At 54.4% G+C, this 25,688-nt stretch overlaps 1 protein-coding gene across 2 annotated transcripts in view; it reads right to left on the bottom strand.

Moving 5' to 3' along the window:
- G2E3 (G2/M-phase specific E3 ubiquitin protein ligase) overlaps positions 1-25,688 on the bottom strand; it is a 196,808-nt gene that overhangs the window by 126,828 nt on the left and 44,292 nt on the right. For both annotated transcript variants that reach the window (XM_075330240.1, XM_075330239.1), the window contains exon 6: positions 115-239. In XM_075330240.1, coding sequence (XP_075186355.1) covers positions 115-239 — 125 coding nt within the window. The remainder of the gene's footprint in view (positions 1-114; positions 240-25,688) is intronic.

The raw sequence follows: 25,688 nt of genomic DNA, 5'->3' as shown, positions 1-25,688 counted from the left end.
TGTGATGCTGAGCAACGCTCCTACGCCGGCAACGTCCAATTTATATGACAGACTGCCACTGCAGGGGATGATAATGGCAAGCGTGCCAATTAATCTAAAGAAGCAAGAAATTACCTGAAGGTGTCCATGAATTGGAAAATGCACTGCTTTTCTGTTCCACAAGGAAAATGATAACCACGCTTACACCGAGGAAACACACAGCCGATGGATGCGCCGTTTAGTTTACAAACATGGCATTTCTGGGGAAAAAGAGCAAAATGGTAATCAGGTGATTATGCGGACTGAGCTTAGTGAGAAGAAGGGAATTTTGTTACTTACCGTAAATTCCTTTTCTTCTAGCTCTTATTGGGAGACCCAGACGATTGGGGTATAGCTACTGCCCTCCGGAGGCCACACAAAGCACTACACTAAAAAGTGCTAGGCCCCTCCCCTTCTGGCTATACCCCCCCGTGGTATCACGGGTTCTCCAGTTTTAGTGCCAAAGCAAGAAGGAGGAAGCCAATAACTGGTTTAAACAAATTAACTCCGAATAGCGTCGGAGAACTGAAAAACCGTTCAACATGAACAACATGTGTACCCGCAAACAACAAAAAAATCCCGAAGGACAACAGGGCGGGTGCTGGGTCTCCCAATAAGAGCTAGAAGAAAAGGAATTTACGGTAAGTAACAAAATTCCCTTCTTCTTCAGCGCTCTATTGGGAGACCCAGACGATTGGGACGTCCAAAAGCTGTCCCTGGGTGGGTAAAGAGATACCTCATGTTAGAGCTGCAAAACAGCCCTCCCCTACGGGGATGTCACTGCCGCCTGCAGGACTCTTCTACCTAAGCTGGCATCCGCCGAAGCATAGGTATGCACCTGATAATGTTTGGTGAAAGTGTGCAGACTCGACCAGGTAGCTGCCTGGCACACCTGTTGAGCCGAAGCCTGGTGTCGTAATGCCCAGGACGCACCCACGGCTCTGGTTGAGTGGGCTTTTAGCCCTGAAGGAACCGGAAGCCCCGCAGAACGGTAGGCCTCTAGAATTGGTTCTTTGATCCATCGAGCCAGGGTGGCTTTAGAAGCCTGCAACCCCTTGCGCGGACCAGCGACAAGGACAAAAAGTGCATCGGAACGGCGCATGGGCGCCGTGCGGGAAATGTAGATTCTGAGTGCTCTCACCAGATCCAGCAAACGTAAGTCCTTTTCATACCGGTGAACCGGATGAGGACAAAAGGAAGGCAAGGATATATCCTGATTAAGATGAAACGAGGAGACGACCTTAGGGAGAAACTCCGGAATGGGGCGCAGCACTACCTTGTCCTGGTGGAACACCAGGAAGGGAGCCTTGGATGACAGAGCTGCCAGCTCCGACACTCGCCGAAGCGATGTGATCGCAACAAGAAACGCCACTTTCTGTGACAGGCGAGAAAAGGAAACTTCTTTCAGAGGCTCGAAAGGCGGCTTCTGGAGAGCAACTAGTACCCTGTTCAGATCCCATGGATCTAACGGCCGCTTGTACGGGGGCACAATATGACAGACCCCCTGCAGGAACGTGCGCACCTTAGGAAGACGTGCTAGACGTTTCTGAAAAAACACGGATAGTGCCGATACTTGCCCTTTAAGGGAGCTGAGCGACAAGCCCTTTTCTAACCCCGATTGCAGGAAAGAAAGAAAAGTGGGCAATGCAAATGGCCAGGGAGACACTCCCTGAGCGGAACACCAGGATAAGAAAATCTTCCACGTTCTGTGGTAGATCTTAGCAGAAGTCGACTTTCTAGCCTGTCTCATTGTGGCTACAACTCCTTGGGATAATCCTGCAGACGCTAGGATCCAGGACTCAATGGCCACACAGTCAGGTTCAGGGCCGCAGAATTCTGATGGAAAAACGGCCCTTGGGACAGTAAGTCTGGTCGGTCTGGCAGTGACCACGGTCGACCGACCGTGAGATGCCACAGATCCGGATACCACGATCTCCTCGGCCAGTCTGGGGCGACGAGTATGACGCGGCTGCAATCGGATCTGATCTTGCGTAACACTCTGGGCAAGAGTGCCAGAGGTGGGAAGACGTATGGGAGCCGGAACTGCGACCAATCTTGAACTAATGCGTCTGCCGCCAGAGCTCTTTGATCGCGCGACCTCGCCATGAATGCCGGGACCTTGTTGTTGTGCCGGGACGCCATTAGGTCGACGTCCGGCACTCCCCATCGGCGACAGATTTCCTGAAACACGTCCGGGTGAAGGGACCACTCCCCTGCGTCCATGCCCTGGCGACTGAGGAAGTCTGCTTCCCAATTTTCTACGCCTGGGATGTGAACCGCGGATATGGTGGATGCTGTGTCCTCCACCCACATTAGAATGCGCCGGACTTCTTGGAATGCTTGCCGACTGCGCGTCCCCCCTTGGTGGTTGATGTATGCCACCGCTGTGGAGTTGTCCGACTGAATTCGGATCTGCTTTCCTTCCAGCCACTGTTGGAAGGCCAGTAGGGCAAGATACACTGCCCTGATTTCCAGAACATTGATCTGAAGGGTGGACTCCTGCAGAGTCCACGTCCCCTGGGCCCTGTGGTGGAGAAACACTGCTCCCCACCCTGACAGACTCGCATCTGTCGTGACCACTGCCCAGGATGGGGGCAGGAAGGATCTTCCCTGAGACAATGAGGTGGGAAGGAGCCACCATTGTAGAGAGTCCTTGGCCGTCTGGGAAAGAGAGACTTTCCTGTCCAGGGACGTTGACTTCCCGTCCCATTGGCGGAGAATGTCCCATTGAAGTGGGCGCAGATGAAACTGCGCAAAGGGAACTGCTTCCATGGCTGCCACCATCTTCCCGAGGAAGTGCATGAGGCGCCGTAAGGGGTGCGACTGGCCTTGAAGGAGGGATTGCACCCCTGTCTGTAGGGACCGCTGCTTGTTCAGCGGAAGCTTCACTCTCGCTGCTCGAGTATGAAACTCCATGCCAAGATACGTTATCGACTGTGACGGTGACAGATTCGACTTTGGAAAGTTGATGATCCATCCGAACGTCTGTAGAGTCTCCAGCGTAGCATGTAGACTGAGTTGGCATGCCTCTTGAGAGGGTGCCTTGACAAGTAGATCGTCTAGGTAAGGGATCACCGAGTGTCCCTGAGAGTGCAAGACTGCTACCACCGCCGCCATGACCTTGGTGAAGACCCGGGGGGCTGTCGCCAGACCGAATGGCAGAGCTACGAACTGAAGATGGTCGTTTCCTATCACAAAACGTAGAAAACGTTGATGTTCTGTAGCAATTGGCACGTGGAGATAAGCATCTTTGATGTCTATTGAGGCAAGGAAGTCTCCTTGAGACATTGAGGCAACGACAGAGCGGAGGGTTTCCATCCGGAACCGTCTGGCGTGCACATGTTTGTTGAGCAGCTTTAGATCCAGAACAGGACGGAACGAGCCGTCCTTTTTTGGAACCACAAAGAGATTGGAGTAAAACCCTCGCCCTTGTTCCTGAGGCGGTACAGGAACCACTACTCCTTCCGCTCTTAGGGAGTCCACCGCCTGCAGCAGGGCATCTGCTCGGTCTGGATGTGGGGAGGTTCTGAAGAACCGAGCTGGAGGACGAGAACTGAACTCGATTCTGTACCCGCGAGACAAAATGTTTGTCACCCACCGGTCTTTGACCTGTGACATCCAAATGTCGGAAAAGCGGGAAAGCCTGCCCCCGACCGGAGATGCGGAGGGGGGGGGCTGGAAGTCATGAGGTAGCCGCTTTGGAAGCGGTTCCTCCATTTGCTTTCTTGAGGCGTGCGTGAGCCCGCCAGGAATCTGAGACTCTTTGCGTCCTCTGAGTCCCTTTGGACGAGGAGAATTGTGTCTTGCCCGAACCTCGAAAGGACTGAAACCTCTGCTGCCATTTTTTCTGCTGAGGTTTGCTTGATCTGGGCTGGGGTAAGGAAGAGTCTTTACCCTTGGACTGTTTAATGATGTCAGCCAATGGCTCGCCAAACAGTCTATCTCTAGATAAAGGCAAGCTGGTTAAACATTTTTTGGAACCAGCATCTGCTTTCCAGTCCTTTAACCACAAGGCTCTGCGCAAAACTACCGAATTGGCGGACGCCATTGAGGTGCGGCTGGTAGATTCTAGGACCGCATTGATAGCGTAAGACGCAAACGCAGACATCTGCGAGGTAAGGGACGCCACTTGCGGCACCGCTGGATGTATGATAGCATCCACTTTTGCTAACCCAGCTGAAATAGCTTGGAGTGCCCATACGGCTGCGAATGCTGGAGCAAACGACGCGCCGATAGCTTCATAGACAGATTTTAACCAAAGGTCCATCTGTCTGTCATTGGCATCCTTAAGTGAAGCGCCATCCTCCACTGCAACTATGGATCTAGCTGCAAGTTTGGAAATCGGGGGGTCTACTTTTGGACACTGGGTCCAGCACTTGACCACATCAGGGGGGAAAGGAAAACGTGTATCCTTAGAACGTTTAGAGAAACGCCTTTCTGGATGAGCGTCGTGTTTCTGGATTGACTCTCTGAAGTCAGAGTGATCCAAGAAAGCACTCAATTTACGCTTGGGATAGAGGAAACGAAACTTCTCCTGCTCTGCAGCTGCCTCCTCTGCAGAAGGAGCTGGGGGAGAAATATCCAACAGTCTATTGATGGCTGAGATAAGCTCGTTTACCATGGCGTCCCCATCCGGGGTATCCAGATTGAGAGGGGTTCCAGGATAAGACTCCTGATCACTCTCTTCAGACGCATCACAGGGCGACTGATTGCGCTGAGACCCTGAGCAGTGTGATGACGTTGAGGGTCTTTCCCAGCGAGCTCGCTTAGGGTGGCTGGGGCTATCATCTGAGTCATAATACTCAGCCTGGGAAGCCGGGGACCCCCTTGCAGTCTGGATTAATTCCAACTGAGGGGGATTAGAGGACAGAGACCTCGCCGTGTCCATAGACTGAGCCCCAGTCATGGATTGCAAAGTTTCAAGGATTTTTGCCATAGTCACAGACATTCCATCAGCAAAAACTGCAAAGTCTGTCCCTGACACCGGGGCAGGACTTACAAGCGTCTCAGCCTGGGTCACTACCCCTCCGGACTCCGGCTGGCGAAGCAGCACCGGATCTGAGCATTGCACACAATGGGGGTCTTTGGAACCTGCTGGTAGAGCAGCCCCACATGCAGCACACGCAGTGTACACAGCCCTAGCCTTGGCAGCCTTGCGTTTTGTGGATGACATGTTGCTGCTTCCTCAGAGCGATCTGGGTATCCAGCCAGGAAGCGACCTCACAGTGCAAGAAATAAATAAATATATATATCTGGTGACACAGTACACCAATACACACTGAGGCACTAGAGGGGCCAGCTGAAATGCCGCTTACCGCCCGCTTAAGAGCGGGTGTGTGGTCGCCAAAAGCCCCCTAGTCCAGGTCTCCCAGAGCCTGCGTCCTTCCTCCAGCCAGACTGCATGTAATGGCTGCCGGCGTCCTGGGAGAGGAGGGGGGGCGGGCCCTGGGCGTTCCTGACTAAGAGCGGGAAGCCTGCTTCCCTCTGTGCCTAGTGAGAGGGCTGGAGCATGTAAATCAGGCTCCAGCCCTCGTCGCTGCTGCGAAACAGCGTCTCTCCCCTACCCTGATTGACAGGGTGGGGGCGGGAACGAAGCGGAGCTAGGCCGCAAAAGCCGGGGACTGGATTTATAAACGCCGCCGCCGTAAAAGCGCGGTCGGCGTGTCCCCGGCGCACTACAAGTCACAGCAGCGCCGCCGGTCCAGTGGGGGTCGGCGCTGCGTTCCCACAACACAAAGTCCCCCAGTAAACTGTAGGAACACTAACTCCAACGTTACGGTCCCCGGCGCACTACAACACCCAGCCAGCCCGGAGTGTGTCTGTGCCTGCCGGGGACACAGAGTACCTGTATGATGCAGGGCCATGTCCCTGATTGTACTCCTGCTCCATATCCATCAGGTTCAACTGGGTCTGTGGATGGAGCCCGGCGTCAGAGCTTAGAGGCCGGCAGGATCCCACTTCCACAGAGCCCTACAAGGGGATGTGGAAGGAAAACAGCATGTGGGGCTCCAGCCCCTGTACCAGCAATAGGTACCTCAACCTTACAACACCATCCACGGGTGAGAAGGGAGCATGCTGGGGGCCCTATATGGGCCCTCTTTTCTTCCATCCGAAATAGTCAGCAGCTACTGCTGACTAAAATCTGTGGAGCTATGCGTGGATGTCTGACCTCCTTCGCACAAAGCTTGAAAACTGGAGAACCCGTGATACCACGGGGGGGTATAGCCAGAAGGGGAGGGGCCTAGCACTTTTTAGTGTAGTGCTTTGTGTGGCCTCCGGAGGGCAGTAGCTATACCCCAATCGTCTGGGTCTCCCAATAGAGCGCTGAAGAAATTAATAGTGTCATTTCACTGATCACTAACGGGAGGCATGTCAGATGTGCTAAACATTACAAAATGACCCATGAACACTAGTACATATTACACCTCTGCCTCGGCTTCACTTAAAGGGAGCATGTCAGGGGCAATATGCACCCTGTATCACGAGCAGTTCTGGGTGTATATTGCCAATCCTGCCTGTGAGGTAAATCCGGAGATATGACGATAAATCATGATATTCAAGTTATGTCAGGAAGCCCTCTCCTGGTGTCACCCCCCCTTTCCTTCACACAACTTGTTTAGCAACCCATCCCATGGCCATCTCCTGTGATATGGAAATTAGGTGATGTGGGAACAAAGGACACAGGATGACTCCCTGCCGTCACCCTGTAACAAGAGTTGTATCTCATTATAAGGCTCTGGAACTAGCCAGACAGAACGACTCCAGTAAAAAATGGTTCATATCTCGCAAGCCATATTTCCGATAAATACGGCAACCATGAAAATGGTGTTTTCGCATGCGGACGATGCTGGCACACCTTTTTTATGGGAGCGGGAGCTTGGGAAATACCCCAGGCGTGATATCAGCCAATGTGGAACTAGTAGACAAGTCATGAAACCTCTCATTCTGTAGCTAAATTCATAACTGTCACAATGAGAGCATTGGCGTCCGCCTACGACGCTCCCAGGCCAAGTTATGGCCATATTCCATGTTGTGGATTTTGTCCATAACTCCAGCCAGGGGTGGAGCAGTGCTCCCTCTGAGGTCACGAAGGTAGGAGGGGACCTGGATTTGCCCAGGTTGATAACCCTACTTCGGCCATTTTCCAGTGTTCTTTCGCTGGGGGTCACGTGCAGGAAACATCTGTGGGAGTTCCTAGAAACCTGGTCTACAGCGCCCCCCTGTGGCCAGACGCACAAGGTAACTGATTGAATTGCATACCTGTTTGTAAACCATGCTTTATCTGTAACTGTACTCTGACATATGTATATTCTTTAGATTCCCTATTGTATATATTGTAGTTTCTAGTGTGCTTTAGGCTGATTAAATTATATAATTAATCTTGGGCTGTTCTGTTATCTCGATCTTGAATCCCACGTCTGTGTGTTCGGCTAATAGTTACCGTGAAGCGGTTGGTGGCAGCGAGTTTGTGCCAAGGATTATTGTGGGGAGGCCAGTGAGATTCGGGGAGATTTTATATATTCCGCCCGCGGAGGTCGGGGGAATATATACCCTACTCTCACCGGGGACCCTTCAATAATCGGCATAAGTAGTATAGCGGCCTCCTTGCTTATTGTCGGGCAATTCCATAATTGGCCTGACTATAAGAGGGGCGCTAGAGAGCGCGTCACGTGCTCTGTCTGTCGGTCGGGAGGTATAAAGGAGGGGTGACCCCCACTTGTTACCCCCCGATTGTGACGTACTGGTAGCCAGCGCGGGGGATTTCTGAGTGACCCCCCGGTGGTTTGTGACATATTGGTGGCAAGCGGTGGGATCGAGATAATAGTGTGTGTGAGTGTGAGACCCATACTCCCAGACACTAAAGACGGCCTGCAGCAGCTGTGGCTGCTGGGGTCTTCAGACTAGCTCAACACTAGAGTGTCAGAGTGCAGATACTGTAAGGTGTGTGGAGGCATCAGGTGTCAGTTCTGTGTCAGTGACCAAAAGTCTGCAAGAATGGCTGATGGCACCAGGAGCAGAGCTAGGCAACTGGCCAATGCTAAAGCAGGAGCCGAAGAGAGGGAGGACGGTGCTGTGGACAGTAATGAGGAGGTTGCCCACGAGTCCTCCAGGAGCTCGACGCTAGAAAACAGCTCTGCAGAGGACATTGCACAACCTGGCACTGCTGGACAAGATGAGGAGCAGCTCACCCAAGGGTCCTCAACGAGCCAGATGCCAGCCCTCCGCTCTGCAATGGACAGTGAATCACCAGGCTCCGCAGCGGGCCGCAGATCACCACGTGCCATTCCATCGAGCCTGGGAGGCTCGGATAGCCTTCTTCAAATGGCTATGGCCCTTCTCCAGGCTGGAGACCAGGAGGGCTACAAGGAACTCCTGGCAGAGCGCAGGGCAGAGCGGCAGGCAGCGCGTGAAGAGCGCCAGGCAGAGCGTGAGGCTGCGGAGCGACGGCAACAGGCAGACCGTGACCACCAGCTGCAGCTAGCTCAGCTCCGGCCCTCATCAGCCACACGTGACCTTCAAGACACCAAACTTCCAAAGGTCCGTGTTGAGGACTTCCCAGTGCTGGAGAAGGATGGAGACTTGGACTCTTTCTTGACTGCTTTTGAACGGACTTGCTTGCAGCACCATCTGGACAAGGAGCAGTGGGCCAAATACCTGACCCCCCGTTTAAGGGGTAAGACCCTGGATATCCTTGGGGACTTGCCTGCTGAGGCAGATCAGGGCTACGACACCATCAAGCGGGCCCTGATCCAACAGTACAACCTCACCCCAGAGTCCTACCGCAAGAAGTTCCGGAGCCTACAGAAGGGACCAAAGGACTCCTGGGCTGACCACAGGCGGGCACTTGCCCGAGCTGCCGACCACTGGACCCAAGGCCTGCAGCTTTCCACCGGACCGGAGATCCTGGACTTGTTCATCACGGAGCAACTCTTGTGGAACTGCCCTGAGGATCTCCGCCAGTTCATCCGAGACCAGAAGCCAAAGGGGTCCACGGCTACAGCTGCCCTGGCCGATGACTACACCAACAATCGGGCTCCTGAAGCCAGGAGAGCAGCCACCAGCAGCACCTGGAGAGGGGGTAAGATGAATTCTGCGACTGCCCCACCTGCCCCTAGACTGCAGGGGGTGTCCCCCTCAACTCCCCTCTCCAGGCCCGTGGCAGAACCAAGACGGTGCCACCAGTGCAACCTACCTGGACACTTCAAGGCCATGTGCCCTCAGCGTCCCAAGGCCCCGGCTCCGTCCCCGTCCCAAGGGCCGCCCAAGGTGTATTGTGTGGGTGGGGGTGGTGGTAGGTCCCTGGACAGCTTCCAACCTGTCACCGTCGGCCGGTCTGTGACCATAGGACTGCGAGACAGCGCCTCGGAGGTGACTCTGGTGCGGCCTGAGATGGTGTCCCCCCAAGACTTGATCCCTGGAAAAACCCTCGCTGTCTCAGGGATTGGAGGCATTGACCCGGCGCTGCCTGTTGCTGACATTTATGTGGACTGGGGCGCAGGGCGAGGGGTGAGGGAGGTGGGGGTAACTGATCGGATCCCCGCAAACGTGCTACTTGGGACAGATTTGGGGCAGATAACCTCCCAGTTTGGGCCCCAACCAAGGGCTGAACCTTCAGCCAGTACTGACATGCCTCCGGACAATGTTAATGTGTTATCTATGAATGATGTAAGGGAGGAGGGAGTGAACTCTGATATTTCTGCTTGCATAGACACCATAGACACACACACAGCTGCAGCTGTGACAGGGGAGGGGGTCAGAGAAAGGTGTGACAATGCCTCTACAAGTAATCAGCCTGTGAGCTGGGATCTGTTGCCCTCTGCAGGGATAAGCAGAGAGCAGGGTGCTGCAGGGGGAGGACCAGTGTGTGGGGTGGGGGCTACCACAGCAAATGTGGGGTCCCCAGAGATTTCACAGCGGGGTTCTGTTGCTGCAGGAGGGGAACAGGCAGGTGAGATTGGGGCCGGTCCAGGAGCGGAAGTGCTCCCAGGTAAGATCTCGGTGCATGGTTCCCCCACAACCGGGGTGTCAGGAAGCCAGGTAGGTCTGCCTGAACCGGCGACTTGGTCAGGAACGGAGGAGGAGCAGGCACGACCCACGGTCGCAGCGGCTGTGGCCGCTGTCACCCGCAGTGGGAGTGCTGGAAGCCAAGGGGCCTCCCGGAGGTCCGATAGCTCTTCCCCTTCTGACCAAGTGGCAGCCGAGTCAGGTGGAGGCCAGGACACAGGTCCCGGGGTACTGACCGAAGATGTGACAGTCTCGTCGATTCTGGCCACATCTAGTCAGGGGTTTCAGGCAGCGTTAGAAGCTGACGACAGCCTGAAAGCTCTTAAGGAGCAGGCGGCACAGCCTCCCTCGGACTCGGACCCGGAGCGAGTGGTCTGGGACCAAGGACGGCTGTACCGGGCCACGGTCCAGCAGGGTTCACCGGAGGCGTGGCCCAGGGACCGACAGTTGGTGGTACCCTATCCGTTCCGGACGGAGTTGTTGCGGATCGCACATGAGATTCCGATGGCCGGACACCTAGGGATCGCTAAGACCAAGGCCAGGTTAAACCAGCATTTCTACTGGCCAAAAATGGGGGCCGATGTGGCTGCCTACTGCCGTTCGTGTGAAACCTGTCAGAGAGTGGGGAAGGCGGGGCCACACCCCAAAGCCCCACTAGTATCTCTGCCAATCATCGATGAGCCTTTCAGGAGGGTGGCTGTGGATCTGGTCGGCCCGCTGGCCATCCCCAGCAGCTCCGGGAAACGCTTCATACTGACGGTAGTGGACTATGCCACCCGGTACCCAGAAGCAGTGGCCTTGTCGTCCATTCGGGCTGACAAGGTGGCCACCGCATTGCTGGAGATTTTCTCCCGAGTGGGTTTTCCCCAGGAAATGCTCACTGACCGGGGGACCCAATTCATGTCCCAGCTGATGGAGGCCCTCTGTAAGCAGGTCCAGGTGCGACATCTGGTGGCCAGCCCGTACCATCCACAGACTAATGGCCTGTGCGAGCGGTTCAATGGCACCTTAAAGCAGATGCTTAAGATGTTGGTCGACTCCCATGGGCGTGACTGGGAGCGGTATCTCCCACACCTGTTATTTGCTTACCGGGAGGTTCCACAGGCCTCAACAGGATTCTCACCGTTTGAGCTCCTGTACGGGCGACGTGTGCGGGGCCCCCTGGCTCTGGTGAAAGAGGCTTGGGAAGGGGATTTGGCCACCCCTGGAGTGTCGGTTATCGAGTATGTCATGCGCTTCCGGGACAAAATGCAGGCCTTGACGCAACTGGTACACGACAATATGGCTCAAGCCCAGGCCGATCAGAAGCGTTGGTACGACCAGAACGCTTGTGAGAGGACCTACCAAGTGGGTCAAAAGGTGTGGGTACTGGTCCCCGTACCACAGGACAAGCTTCAGGCAGCCTGGGAAGGCCCATACCTCGTGTACCAGCAGCTCAACCCTGTGACGTACCTGGTCACCCTGGACCCTGCCCGTGGAAGGCGGAAGCCCTTCCATGTGAACATGATGAAGGCACATCATGAGCGGGAGGCATGTGCGCTCCCCGTGTGCAACCTGCCCGAGGAGGGAGAAGCGGAAACCCTCTTGGATATGCTAGCCCAGGTTAGGGCAGGCGGATCCATTGAGGATGTGGAGGTTGGCCACCAGCTCTTGGAGGACCAACGGTCCCAGCTGTGGGCCACCCTACACCCCTTCCGGGGGTTGTTTACCAACCAGCCCGGAAGGACTGACTTGGCTGTCCATCACGTGGACACTGGGGATCATCCCCCGATCCGGCGTTCAGCATATCGGGTCTCCCTGGAGGTGCAGCAACACATGCGCCAGGAGATTGACGAGATGCTGAAGCTGGGGGTGATCCAGGCATCCAACAGCGCTTGGGCCTCGCCTGTAGTCCTCGTCCCTAAGAAGGACCGAACCACTCGGTTCTGCGTGGACTACAGGGGGCTCAATGCTGTCACGGTCGCCGATGCGTACCCAATGCCACGCATCGATGACCTGCTCGATCAGTTGGCCGGGGCTCAGTACCTGACCATCATGGACCTGAGCCGGGGATATTGGCAGATCCCCCTGACTCGCAAGGCCAGGGAACGCTCTGCCTTTATTACCCCATTTGGACTGTACGAGTCCACGGTGATGCCATTCGGGATGAGGAATGCCCCTGCCACTTTCCAGCGGATGGTCAACACCCTGCTCAAGGGACTTGAAGGGTACGCGGCCGCGTACCTGGATGACATTGCCGTCTTCAGTCCCACCTGGGAGGACCACCTAGAGCATCTAGCACAGGTGCTCAGGCGGATCCACCAGGCAGGTTTGACCATCAAGCCGGGAAAGTGTCAGCTGGCCATGAGCGAGGTCCAGTACCTCGGTCACCGGGTAGGTGGGAGAACACTGAAGCCCGAGCCTGAGAAAGTGGAGGCCATCGCATCCTGGCCCACCCCCAGGACCAAGAAGCAGGTGATGTCCTTCTTGGGGACCGCTGGGTACTATAGGAGGTTTGTTCCATGCTATAGTAGCCTGGCAAAGCCCCTGACGGACCTCACCAAGAAGAAGCTGCCCTCTGCAGTCGATTGGACAATGGACTGCGAGACAGCCTTCCGGGCCCTAAAGGACGCCCTGTCCAGCCCGCCCGTGCTACAGGCAGCCGACTTCACGCGGCCGTTTGTAGTACAGACCGACGCCAGTGACTTCGGCCTCGGTGCGGTGCTCAGCCAGGTGGACTCTGCGAGCCAAGAGCACCCAGTCTTGTACCTGAGCAGGAAGCTGTTACCGAGGGAAGTGGCCTATTCCACAATGGAGAAGGAGTGCCTGGCCATAGTGTGGGCCCTGCAGCGTCTGCAACACTATCTATACGGGCGCCACTTCATCGTGGAGACGGACCACAACCCCCTCAGCTGGTTGCACACCGTCTCTGGGACGAATGGGCGACTGTTGCGATGGAGCCTTGCGCTCCAGCAATACAACTTCACCATTCGCCACAAAAGGGGCCGTGACCACGGTAACGCAGACGGGCTGTCCCGACAAGGAGAGGTCGCGGACGGGCGCACGGGGGAACACCGGAGTGTGCTGCCCCCTAGCGCCCTCAAAAGGGGGGAGGTGTGAGGTAAATCCGGAGATATGACGATAAATCATGATATTCAAGTTATGTCAGGAAGCCCTCTCCTGGTGTCACCCCCCCTTTCCTTCACACAACTTGTTTAGCAACCCATCCCATGGCCATCTCCTGTGATATGGAAATTAGGTGATGTGGGAACAAAGGACACAGGATGACTCCCTGCCGTCACCCTGTAACAAGAGTTGTATCTCATAAGGCTCTGGAACTAGCCAGACAGAACGACTCCAGTAAAAAGAAGGGAATTTTGTTACTTACCGTAAATTCCTTTTCTTCTAGCTCTTATTGGGAGACCCAGACGATTGGGGTATAGCTACTGCCCTCCGGAGGCCACACAAAGCACTACACTAAAAAGTGCAAGGCCCCTCCCCTTCTGGCTATACCCCCCCGTGGTATCACGGGTATTCCAGTTTTAGTGCCAAAGCAAGAAGGAGGAAGCCAATAACTGGTTTAAACAAATTAACTCCGAGAAACATCGGAGAACCGAAAAAACCATTCAACATGAACAACATGTGTACCCGCAAACCACAAAAAAATCCCGAAGGACAACAGGGCGGGTGCTGGGTCTCCCAATAAGAGCTAGAAGAAAAGGAATTTACGGTAAGTAACAAAATTCCCTTCTTCTTCAGCGCTCTATTGGGAGACCCAGACGATTGGGACGTCCAAAAGCTGTCCCTGGGTGGGTAAAGAAATACCTCATGTTAGAGCTGCAAAAAAACAGCCCTCCCCTACGGGGATGTCACTGCCGCCTGCAGGACTCTTCTACCTAAGCTGGCATCCGCCGAAGCATAGGTATGCACCTGATAATGCTTGGTGAAAGTGTGCAGACTGGACCAGGTTGCTGCCTGGCACACCTGTTGAGCCGAAGCCTGGTGTCGTAATGCCCAGGACGCACCCACGGCTCTGGTTGAGTGGGCTTTTAGCCCTGAAGGAACCGGAAGCCCCGCAGAGCGGTAGGCCTCTAGAATTGGTTCTTTGATCCATCGAGCCAGGGTGGCTTTAGAAGCCTGCAATCCCTTGCGCGGACCAGCGACAAGGACAAAAAGAGCATCGGAACGGCGCCGTTCGGGAAATGTAGATTCTGAGTGCTCTCACCAGATCTAGCAAACGTAAGTCCTTTTCATACCGGTGAACCGGATGAGGGTAAAAGGAAGGCAAGGATATATCCCGATTAAGATGAAACGAGGATACGACCTTAGGGAGAAACTCCGGAATGGGGCGCAGCACTACCTTGTCCTGGTGGAACACCAGGAAAGGAGCCTTGGATGACAAAGCTGCCAGCTCAGACACTCGCCGAAGCGATGTGATCGCGACAAGAAACGCCACTTTCTGTGACAGGCGAGAAAAGGAAACGTCCTTTAGAGGCTCGAAGGGCGACTTTTGCAGAGCAACAAGTACTCTGTTCAGATCCCATGGATCTAACGGCCGCTTGTACGGGGGCACAATATGACAGACCCCCTGTAGGAACGTGCGCACCTTAGGAAGACGTGCTAGACGCTTCTGAAAAAACACAGACAGTGCCGAGACTTGCCCTTTAAGGGAGCTGAGCGACAAGCCCTTTTCCAACCCCGATTGCAGGAAGGAAAGAAAGGTGGGCAATGCAAATGGCCAAGGGGATACTCTCTGTGCAGAGCACCAAGATAAGAAAATCTTCCACGTTCTGTGGTAGATCTTAGCAGACGTTGACTTCCTAGCTTGTCTCATTGTGGCTACGACTCCTTGAGATAATCCTGCAGACGCTAGGATCCAGGACTCAATGGCCACACAGTCAGGTTCAGGGCCGCAGAATTCTGATGGAAAAACGGCCCTTGGGACAGTAAGTCTGGTCGGTCTGGCAGTGACCACGGTCGACCGACCGTGAGATGCCACAGATCCGGATACCACGATCTCCTCGGCCAGTCTGGGGCGACGAGTATGACGCGGCTGCAATCGGATCTGATCTTGCGTAACACTCTGGGCAAGAGTGCCAGAGGTGGAAAGACGTATGGGAGCCGGAACTGCGACCAATCTTGAACCAATGCGTCTGCCGCCAGAGCTCTTTGATCGCGCGACCTCGCCATGAATGCCGGGACCTTGTTGTTGTGCCGGGACGCCATTAGGTCGACGTCCGGCACTCCCCATCGGCGACAGATTTCCTGAAACACGTCCGGGTGAAGGGACCATTCCCCTGCGTCCATGCCCTGGCGACTGAGGAAGTCTGCTTCCCAGTTTTCTACGCCGGGGATGTGAACTGCGGATATGGTGGAGGCCGTGGCTTCCACCCACATCAGAATCCGCCGGACTTCCTGGAAGGCTTGCCGACTGCGTGTCCCCCCTTGGTGGTTGATGTATGCCACCGCTGTGGAGTTGTCCGACTGAATTCGGATCTGCCTTCCTTCCAGCCACTGCTGGAAGGCTAGTAGCGCAAGATACACTGCTCTGATTTCCAGAACATTGATCTGAAGGGTGGACTCCTGCGGAGTCCACATCCCCTGAGCCCTGTGGTGGAGAAACACTGCTCCCCACCCTGACAGACTCGCATCTGTCGTGACCACTGCCCAGGATGGGGGCAGGAAGGATCTTCCCTGAGACAATGAGGTGGGAAGGAGCCACCATTGTAGAGAGTCCTTGGCCGTCTGGGAAAGAGAGACTTTCCTGTCCAGGGACGTTGACTTCCCGTCCCATTGGCGGAGAATGTCCCATTGAAGTGGACGCAGATGAAACTGCGCAAAGGGAACTGCTTCCATGGCTGCCACCATCTTCCCGAGGAAGTGCATGAGGCGCCGTAAGGGGTGCGACTGGCCCTGAAGGAGGGATTGCACCCCTGTCTGTAGTGACCGCTGCTTGTTCAGCGGAAGCTGCACTCTCGCTGCTCGAGTATGGAACTCCATGCCAAGATACGTTAGTGACTGTGTCGGAGACAGATTCGACTTTGGAAAGTTGATGATCCATCCGAACGTCTGTAGAGTCTCCAGTGTAGCATGTAGACTGAGTTGGCATGCCTCTTGAGAGGGTGCCTTGACAAGTAGATCGTCTAGGTAAGGGATCACCGAGTGTCCCTGAGAGTGCAAGACCGCTACCACTGCCGCCATGACCTTGGTGAAAACCCGTGGGGCTGTCGCCAGACCGAATGGCAGAGCTACGAACTGAAGATGTTCGTTTCCTATCACAAAACGTAGAAAACGTTGATGTTCTGTAGCAATTGGCACGTGGAGATAAGCATCTTTGATGTCTATTGAGGCAAGGAAGTCTCCTTGAGACATTGAGGCCACGACAGAGCGGAGGGTTTCCATCCGGAACCGCCTGGCGTGCACATGTTTGTTGAGCAGCTTTAGATCCAGAACAGGACGGAACGAGCCGTCCTTTTTTGGAACCACAAAGAGATTGGAGTAAAACCCTCGCCCTTGTTCCTGAGGCGGTACAGGAACCACTACTCCTTCCGCTCTTAGGGAGTCCACCGCCTGCAGCAGGGCATCTGCTCGGTCTGGATGTGGGGAGGTTCTGAAGAACCGAGCTGGAGGACGAGAACTGAACTCGATTCTGTACCCGCGAGACAAAATGTCTGTCACCCACCGGTCTTTGACCTGTGACATCCAAATGTCGGAAAAGCGGGAGAGCCTGCCCCCGACCGGAGATGCGGAGGGGGGGAGCTGGAAGTCATGAGGTAGCAGCTTTGGAAGCGGTTCCTCCATTTGCTTTCTTGGGGCGCGCGTGAGCCCGCCAGGAATCTGAGCTTCTTTGCGTCCTCTGAGTCCCTTTGGACGAGGAGAATTGTGTCTTGCCCGAACCTCGAAAGGACTGAAACCTCTGCTGCCATTTTTTCTGCTGAGGTTTGCTTGATCTGGGCTGGGGCAAAGAAGAGTCTTTACCCTTGGACTGTTTAATGATGTCAGCCAATGGCTCGCCAAACAGTCTATCTCTAGATAAAGGCAAGCTGGTTAAACATTTTTTGGAACCAGCATCTGCTTTCCAGTCCTTTAACCACAAGGCTCTGCGCAAAACTACCGAATTGGCGGACGCCATTGAGGTGCGGCTGGTAGATTCTAGGACCGCATTGATAGCGTAAGACGCAAACGCGGACATCTGCGAGGTAAGGGACGCCACTTGCGGCACCGCTGGATGTAAGATAGCATCCACTTTTGCTAACCCTGCTGAAATAGCTTGGAGTGCCCATACGGCTGCGAATGCTGGAGCAAACGACGCGCCGATAGCTTCATAGACAGATTTTAACCAGAGGTCCATCTGTCTGTCATTGGCATCCTTAAGTGAAGCGCCATCCTCCACTGCAACTATGGATCTAGCTGCAAGTTTGGAAATCGGGGGGTCAACTTTTGGACACTGGGTCCAGCGCTTGACCACATCAGGGGGAAAGGAAAACGTGTATCCTTAGAACGTTTAGAGAAACGCCTTTCTGGATGAGCGTCGTGTTTCTGGATTGATTCTCTGAAGTCAGAGTGATCCAAGAAAGCACTTAATTTACGCTTGGGATAGAGAAAACGAAACTTCTCCTGCTCTGCAGCTGCCTCCTCTGCAGAAGGGGCTGGGGGAGAAATATCCAACAGTCTATTGATGGCTGAGATAAGCTCGTTTACCATGGCGTCCCCATCCGGGGTATCCAGATTGAGAGGGGTTCCAGGATAAGACTCCTGATCACTCTCATCAGACGCATCACAGAGCGACTGATTGCGCTGAGACCCTGAGCAGTGTGATGACGTTGAGGGTCTTTCCCAGCGAGCCCGCTTAGGGTGGCTGGGGCTATCATCTGAGTCATAATACTCAGCCTGTGAAGCCGGGGACCCCCTTGCAGTCTGGATTAAATCCAACTGAGGGGGATTAGAAGACAGAGACCTCGCCGTGTCCATAGACTGAGCCCCAGGCATGGATTGCAAAGTTTCAAGGATTTTTGCCATAGTCACAGACATATCAGCAAAAACTGCAAAGTCTGTCCCTGACACCGGGGCAGGACTTACAGGCGTCTCAGCCTGGGTCACTATCTCTCCTGACTCCGGCTGGCGAAGCAGCACCGGATCTGAGCATTGCACACAATGGGGGTCCTTGGAGCCTGCTGGCAGAGCAGCCCCACATGCAGCACACGCAGTGTACACAGCCCTAGCCTTGGCAGCCTTGCGTTTTGTGGATGACATGTTGCTGCCTCCTCAGAGCGATCTGGGTATACAGCCAGGAAGCGACCTCACAGTGCAAGCAATAAGGAAATATATATATCTGGTGACACAGTACACCAATACACACTGAGGCACTAGAGGGGCCAGCTGAAAAGCCGCTTACCGCCCGCTTAAGAGCGGGTGTGTGATCTCCAAAGCCCCCTAGTCCAGGACTCCCAGAGCCTTGCGTCCTTCCTCCAGCCAGACATGCATGTAATGGCTGCCGGCGTCCTGAGAGAGGAGGGGGGGCGGGCCCTGGGCGTTCCTGACTAAGAGCGGGAAGCCTGCTTCCCTCTGTGCCTAGTGAGAGGGCTGGAGCATGTAAATCAGGCTCCAGCCCTCGTCGCTGCCGTGAAACAGCGTCTCTCCCCTACCCTGATTGACAGGGTGGGGGCGGGAACGAATCGGAGCTGCCGGCGTCCTAGGCCGCAAAAGCCGGGGACTAGATTTATAAACGCCACCGCCGTAAAAGCGCGGTCGGCGTGTCCCCGGCGAACTAAAAGTCACAGCAGCGCCGCCGGTCCAGCGGGGGTCGGCGCTGCGTTCCCACAACACAGAAAAAAGTCCCCCAGTTAAACTGTAGGAACACTAGCTCTAGCGTTACGGTCCCCGGCGCACTACAACACCCAGCCAGCCCGGAGTGTGTCTGTGCCTGCCGGGGACACAGAGTACCTGTATGATGCAGGGCCTTGTCCCTGATGGTACTCCTGCTCGGCATCCACCAGGTGCTATGGGTCTGTGGATGGAGCCCGGCGTCAGAGCTTTGAGGCCGGCAGGATCCCACTTCCACAGAGCCCTACAAGGGGATGTGGAAGGAAAACAGCATGTGGGGCTCCAGCCCCTGTACCAGCAATAGGTACCTCAACCTTACAACACCATCTACGGGTGAGAAGGGAGCATGCTGGGAACCCTATATGGGCCCTCTTTTCTTCCATCCGAAATAGTCAGCAGCTACTGCTGACTAAAATCTGTGGAGCTATGCATGGAATGTCTGACCTCCTTCGCACAAAGCTTGAAAACTGGAGTACCCGTGATACCACGGGGGGGTATAGCCAGAAGGGGAGGGGCCTTGCACTTTTTAGTGTAGTGCTTTGTGTGGCCTCCGGAGGGCAGTAGCTATACCCCAATCGTCTGGGTCTCCCAATAGAGCGCTGAAGAAATGGTTCATATCTCGCAAGCCATATTTCCGATAAATACGGCAACCATGAAAATGGTGTTTTCGCATGCGGACGATGCTGGCACACCTTTTTTATGGGAGCGGGAGCTTGGGAAATACCCCAGGCGTGATATCAGCCAATGTGGAACTAGTAGACAAGTCATGAAACCTCTCATTCTGTAGCTAAATTCATAACTGTCACAATGAGAGCATTGGCGTCCGCCTACGACGCTCCCAGGCCAAGTTATGGCCATATTCCATGTTGTGGATTTTGTCCATAACTCCAGCCAGGGGTGGAGCAGTGCTCCCTCTGAGGTCACGAAGGTAGGAGGGGACCTGGATTTGCCCAGGTTGATAACCCTACTTCGGCCATTTTCCAGTGTTCTTTCGCTGGGGGTCACGTGCAGGAAACATCTGTGGGAGTTCCTAGAAACCTGGTCTACAGCGCCCCCCTGTGGCCAGACGCACAAGGTAACTGATTGAATTGCATACCTGTTTGTAAACCATGCTTTATCTGTAACTGTACTCTGACATATGTATATTCTGTAGATTCCCTATTGTATATATTGTAGTTTCTAGTGTGCTTTATTCTGATTAAATTATATAATTAATCTTGGGCTGTTCTGTTATCTCGATCTTGAATCCCACGTCTGTGTGTTCGGCTAATAGTTACCGTGAAGCGGTTGGTGGCAGCGAGTTTGTGCCAAGGATTATTGTGGGGAGGCCAGTGAGATTCGGGGAGATTTTATATATTCCGCCCGCGGAGGTCGGGGGAATATATACCCTACTCTCACCGGGGACCCTTCAATAATCGGCATAAGTAGTATAGCGGCCTCCTTGCTTATTGTCGGGCAATTCCATAATTGGCCTGACTATAAGAGGGGCGCTAGAGAGCGCGTCACGTGCTCTGTCTGTCGGTCGGGAGGTATAAAGGAGGGGTGACCCCCACTTGTTACCCCCCGATTGTGACGTACTGGTAGCCAGCGCGGGGGATTTCTGAGTGACCCCCCGGTGGTTTGTGACACTGCCTAACCGTCCCTGTATACACTAGCATAGATAAAGAGATCTATAGAAAAAGTAGATCTAAGAAGGGAATTTTGTTACTTACCGTAAATTCCTTTTCTTCTAGCTCTTATTGGGAGACCCAGACGATTGGGGTATAGCTACTGCCCTCTGGAGGCCACACAAAGCACTACATTAAAAGTGCAAGGCCCCTCCCCCTCTGGCTATACCCCCCCCGTGGTATCACGGGTTCTCCAGTTTTAGTGCCAAAGCAAGAAGGAGGAAGCCAATAACTGGTTTAAACAAATTAACTCCGAATAACATCGGAGAACTGAAAAACCGTTCAACATGAACAACATGTGTACCCGCAAACAACAAAAAAACATCCCGAAGGACAACAGGGCGGGTGCTGGGTCTCCCAATAAGAGCTAGAAGAAAAGGAATTTACGGTAAGTAACAAAATTCCCTTCTTCTTCAGCGCTCTATTGGGAGACCCAGACGATTGGGACGTCCAAAAGCTGTCCCTGGGTGGGTAAAGAAATACCTCATGTTAGAGCTGCAAAACAGCCCTCCCCTACGGGGGTGTCACTGCCGCCTGCAGGACTCTTCTACCTAAGCTGGCATCCGCCGAAGCATAGGTATGCACCTGATAATGCTTGGTGAAAGTGTGCAGACTGGACCAGGTAGCTGCCTGGCACACCTGTTGAGCCGAAGCCTGGTGACGTAATGCCCAGGACGCACCCACGGCTCTGGTTGAGTGGGCTTTTAGCCCTGAAGGAACCGGAAGCCCCGCAGACCGGTAGGCCTCTAGAATTGGTTCTTTGATCCATCGAGCCAGGGTGGCTTTAGAAGCCTGCAACCCCTTGCGCGGACCAGCGACAAGGACAAAAAGTGCATCGGCACGGCGCATGGGCGCCGTGCGGGAAATGTAGATTCTGAGTGCTCTCACCAGATCTAGCAAACGTAAGTCCTTTTCATACCGGTGAACCGGATGAGGACAAAACGAAGGCAAGGATATATCCTGATTAAGATGAAAAGAGGATACGACCTTAGGGAGAAACTCCGGAATAGGGCGCAGCACTACCTTGTCCTGGTGGAACACCAGGAAGGGAGCCTTGGATGACAGAGCTGCCAGCTCAGACACTCGCCGAAGCGATATGATCGCAACAAGAAACGCCACTTTCTGTGACAGCCGAGAAAAGGAAACTTCCTTCAGAGGCTCGAAGGGCGGCTTCTGGAGAGCAACTAGTACCCTGTTCAGATCCCATGGATCTAACGGCCGCTTGTACGGGGGCACAATATGACAGACCCCCTGCAGGAACGTGCGCACCTTAGAAAGACGTGCTAGACGCTTCTGAAAAAACACGGATAGTGCCGAAACTTGCCCTTTAAGGGAGCTGAGCGACAAGCCCTTTTCTAACCCCGATTGCAGGAAGGAAAGAAACTTGGGCAATGCAAATGGCCAGGGAGACACTCCCTGAGCAGAGCACCAGGATAAGAAAATCTTCCACGTCCTGTGGTAGATCTTAGCCGAATTCGACTTTCTAGCTTGTCTCATTGTGGCAACGACTCCTTGAGATAATCCTGCAGATGCTAGGATCCAGGACTCAATGGCCACACAGTCAGGTTCAGGGCCGCAGAATTCTGATGGAAAAACGGCCCTTGGGACAGTAAGTCTGGTCGGTCTGGCAGTGACCACGGTCGACCGATCGTGAGATGCCACAGATCCGGATACCACGACCTCCTCGGCCAGTCTGGAGCGACGAGTATGATGCGGCTGCACTCGGATCTGATCTTGCGTAGCACTCTGGGCAAGAGCGCCAGAGGCGGAAACACGTATGGGAGTGAAACTGCGACCAATCTTGAACCAAGGCGTCTGCCGCCAGAGCTCTTTGATCGCGCGACCTCGCCATGAATGCCGGGACCTTGTTGTTGTGCCGGGATGCCATTAGGTCGGCGTCCGGCACTCCCCAGCGGCGACAGATTTCCTGAAACACGTCCGGGTGAAGGGACCATTCCCCTGCGTCCATGCCCTGGCGACTGAGGAAGTCTGCTTCCCAGTTTTCTACGCCTGGGATGTGAACCGCGGATATGGTGGATGCTCTGTCCTCCACCCACATTAGAATGCGCCGGACTTCTTGGAAGGCTTGCCGACTGCGCGTCCCTCCTTGGTGGTTGATGTATGCCACCGCTGTGGAGTTGTCCGATTGGATTCGGATCTGCTTTCCTTCCAGCCACTGTTGGAAGGCCAGTAGAGCAAGATACACTGCTCTGATCTCCAGAACATTGATCTGAAGGGTGGACTCCTGCGGAGTCCACGTCCCCTGAGCCCTGTGGTGGAGAAATACTGCTCCCCACCCTGACAGACTCGCATCTGTCGTGACTACTGCCCAGGATGGGGGCAGGAAGGATCTTCCCTGAGACAATGAGGTGGGAAGGAGCCACCATTGTAGGGAGTCCTTGGCCGTCTGGGAAAGCGAGACTTTCCTGTCCAGGGACGTTGACTTCCCGTCCCATTGGCGGAGAATGTCCCATTGAAGTGGGCGCAGATGAAACTGCGCAAAGGGAACTGCTTCCATGGCTGCCACCAACTTCCCTAGGAAATGCATGAGGCGCCGCAAGGGATGCAACTGGCCCTGCAGAAGAGAGTGCACCCCTGTCTGTAGTGACCGCTGCTTGTTCAGCGGGAGCTTCACTATCGCTGCTAGAGTATGAAACTCCATGCCAAGATACGTTAGTGATTGAGTCGGTGATAGGATCGACTTTGGAAAGTTGATGATCCATCCGAAAGACTGTAGGGTCTCCAGCGTAGCATTCAGGCTGTGCTGACATGCCTCTTGATAGGGAGCTTTGACCAATAAATCGTCTAGGTAAGGGATCACCGAGTGTCCCTGAGAGTGCAAGACTGCTACCACCGCCGCCATGACCTTGGTGAAGACCCGTGGGGCTGTTGCCAGACCAAATGGCAGAGCTACGAACTGAAAATGGTCGTCTCCTATCACAAAACGTAGAAAACGTTGATGTTCTGTAGCAATTGGCACGTGGAGATAAGCATCTTTGATGTCTATTGAGGCAAGGAAGTCTCCTCTGGACATTGAGGCAATGACAGAACGCAGGGTTTCCATCCGGAACTTCCTGGCGTGCACATGTTTGTTGAGCCGTTTTAGGTCCAGAACAGGACGGAACGAGCCGTCCTTTTTTGGAACCACAAAGAGATTGGAGTAAAACCCTTGCCCTTGTTCCTGAGGAGGGACTGGGATCACCACTCCTTCCGCTCTTAGGGAGCCCACCGCCTGCAGCAGAGCATCTGCTCGGTCTGGATGTGGGGAGGTTCTGAAGAACCGAGCTGGAGGACGAGAATTGAACTCGATTCTGTACCCGCGAGACAAAATGTCCGTCACCCACCGGACTTTGACCTGTGACATCCAAATGCCGGAAAAGCGGGAGAGCCTGCCCCCGACCGGCGATGCGGAGGGAGGGGGCTGGAAGTCATGAGGTAGCCGCTTTGGAAGCGGTACCTCCATTTGCTTTCTTGGGGCGCGTGTGCTTTTTCTGCTGAGGTTTGGTTGTTCTGGGTTGTGGTAAAGAGGAGTCTTTACCCTTAGACTGCTTAATGATATCAGCCAATGGCTCGCCAAACAGTCTATCTCTAGATAAAGGCAAACTGGTTAAACATTTTTTGGAACCAGCATCTGCTTTCCAGTCCTTTAACCACAAGGCTCTGCGCAAAACTACCGAATTGGCGGACGCCATTGAGGTGCGACTGGTAGATTCTAGGACCGCATTGATAGCGTAAGACGCAAACGCCGACATCTGCGTGGTAAGGTGCGCCACTTGCGGCACTGCTGGATGTATGATAGCATCCACTTTTGCTAAGCCAGCTGAAATAGCCTGGAGTGCCCATACGGCTGCGAATGCCGGAGCAAACGACGCGCCGATAGCTTCATAGACAGATTTTAACCAAAGGTCCATCTGTCTGTCATTGGCATCTTTAAGTGAAGCGCCATCCTCCACTGCAACTATGGACCTAGCTGCGAGTTTGGAAATCGGGGGGTCTACCTTTGGACACTGTGTCCAGCGCTTGACCACCTCAGGGGGGAAAGGGAAACGCGTATCTTTAGATCGTTTAGAGAAACGCCTTTCTGGGTGAGCGTCGTGCTTCTGGATTGATTCTCTGAAGTCAGCGTGATCCAACAAAGCACTCAATTTACGCTTGGGATAAAGGAAACGAAACTTCTCCTGCTCCGCAGCCGCCTCTTCTGCTGAAGGGGCTGGGGGAGAAATATCCAACAGCCTATTGATGGCTGAGATAAGGTCGTTTACCATGGCATCCCCATCAGGGGTATCCAGGTTGAGAGGGGTTCCAGGAATGGATTCCTGATCACTCTCATCAGACACATCACAGGGAGACTGATTGCGCTGAGACCCTGAGCAGTGTGATGACGTCGAGGGTCTTTCCCAGCGAGCTCGCTTAGGGTGGCTGGGGCTATCATCTGAGTCATAATCCTCGGCCTGTGTAGCCGGGGACCCCCCTGTGGGCTGGATTAATTCCAAGTGAGGGGGACCTGAGGACAGAGGCCTCGCCGTGCCCAAAGACTGAGCCCCATGCATAGATTGCAAGGTTTCAAGGATTTTTGCCATAGAGACAGACATATTATCAGCAAAAACTGCAAAGTCTGTCCCTGTCACCGGGGCAGGACTTACAGGCGTCTCAGCCTGGGTCACTCTCCCTCCTGACTCCGGCTGGCGAAGCAGCACCGGGTCGGAGCATTGCACACAATGGGGGGTCATCGGAGCCTGCTGGTAGATTAGCCCCACATGCAGCACCCGCAGTATACACAGCCCTAGCCTTGGCAGCCTTGCGTTTTGAGGATGGCATGTTGTTGCTTCCACAGAGTGATCTGGGAGATGCAGCCAGAAGCGACCTCACAGTGCAAGAAATACAATATCTCTATATCCTACACAGTACACCGATACACCGTGAGGCACTAGAGGGACCAGCACAGAAAAATCGCTTACCGCCCGCTTAAAAAGCGGGTGTGTGGTCGCCAGATAGCCCCTAGTCCAGGTCTCCCAGAGCCTTGCGTCCTTCCTCCAGCCAGACTGCATGTAATGGCTGCCGGCGTCCTGAGAGAGAAGGGGGGCGGGCCCTGGGCGTTCCTGGCTAAGAGCGGGAAGCCTGCTTCCCTCTGTGCCTAGTGTGAGGGCTGGAGCATGTAAATCAGGCTCCAGCCCTCGTCGCTGCTAGCGAACAGCG

The sequence above is a fragment of the Anomaloglossus baeobatrachus genome, chromosome 12 (genome assembly GCF_048569485.1).
Source record: "Anomaloglossus baeobatrachus isolate aAnoBae1 chromosome 12, aAnoBae1.hap1, whole genome shotgun sequence".
Classification (NCBI taxonomy): domain Eukaryota; kingdom Metazoa; phylum Chordata; class Amphibia; order Anura; family Aromobatidae; genus Anomaloglossus; species Anomaloglossus baeobatrachus.
This window is presented reverse-complemented; position numbering and strand designations above follow the sequence as displayed.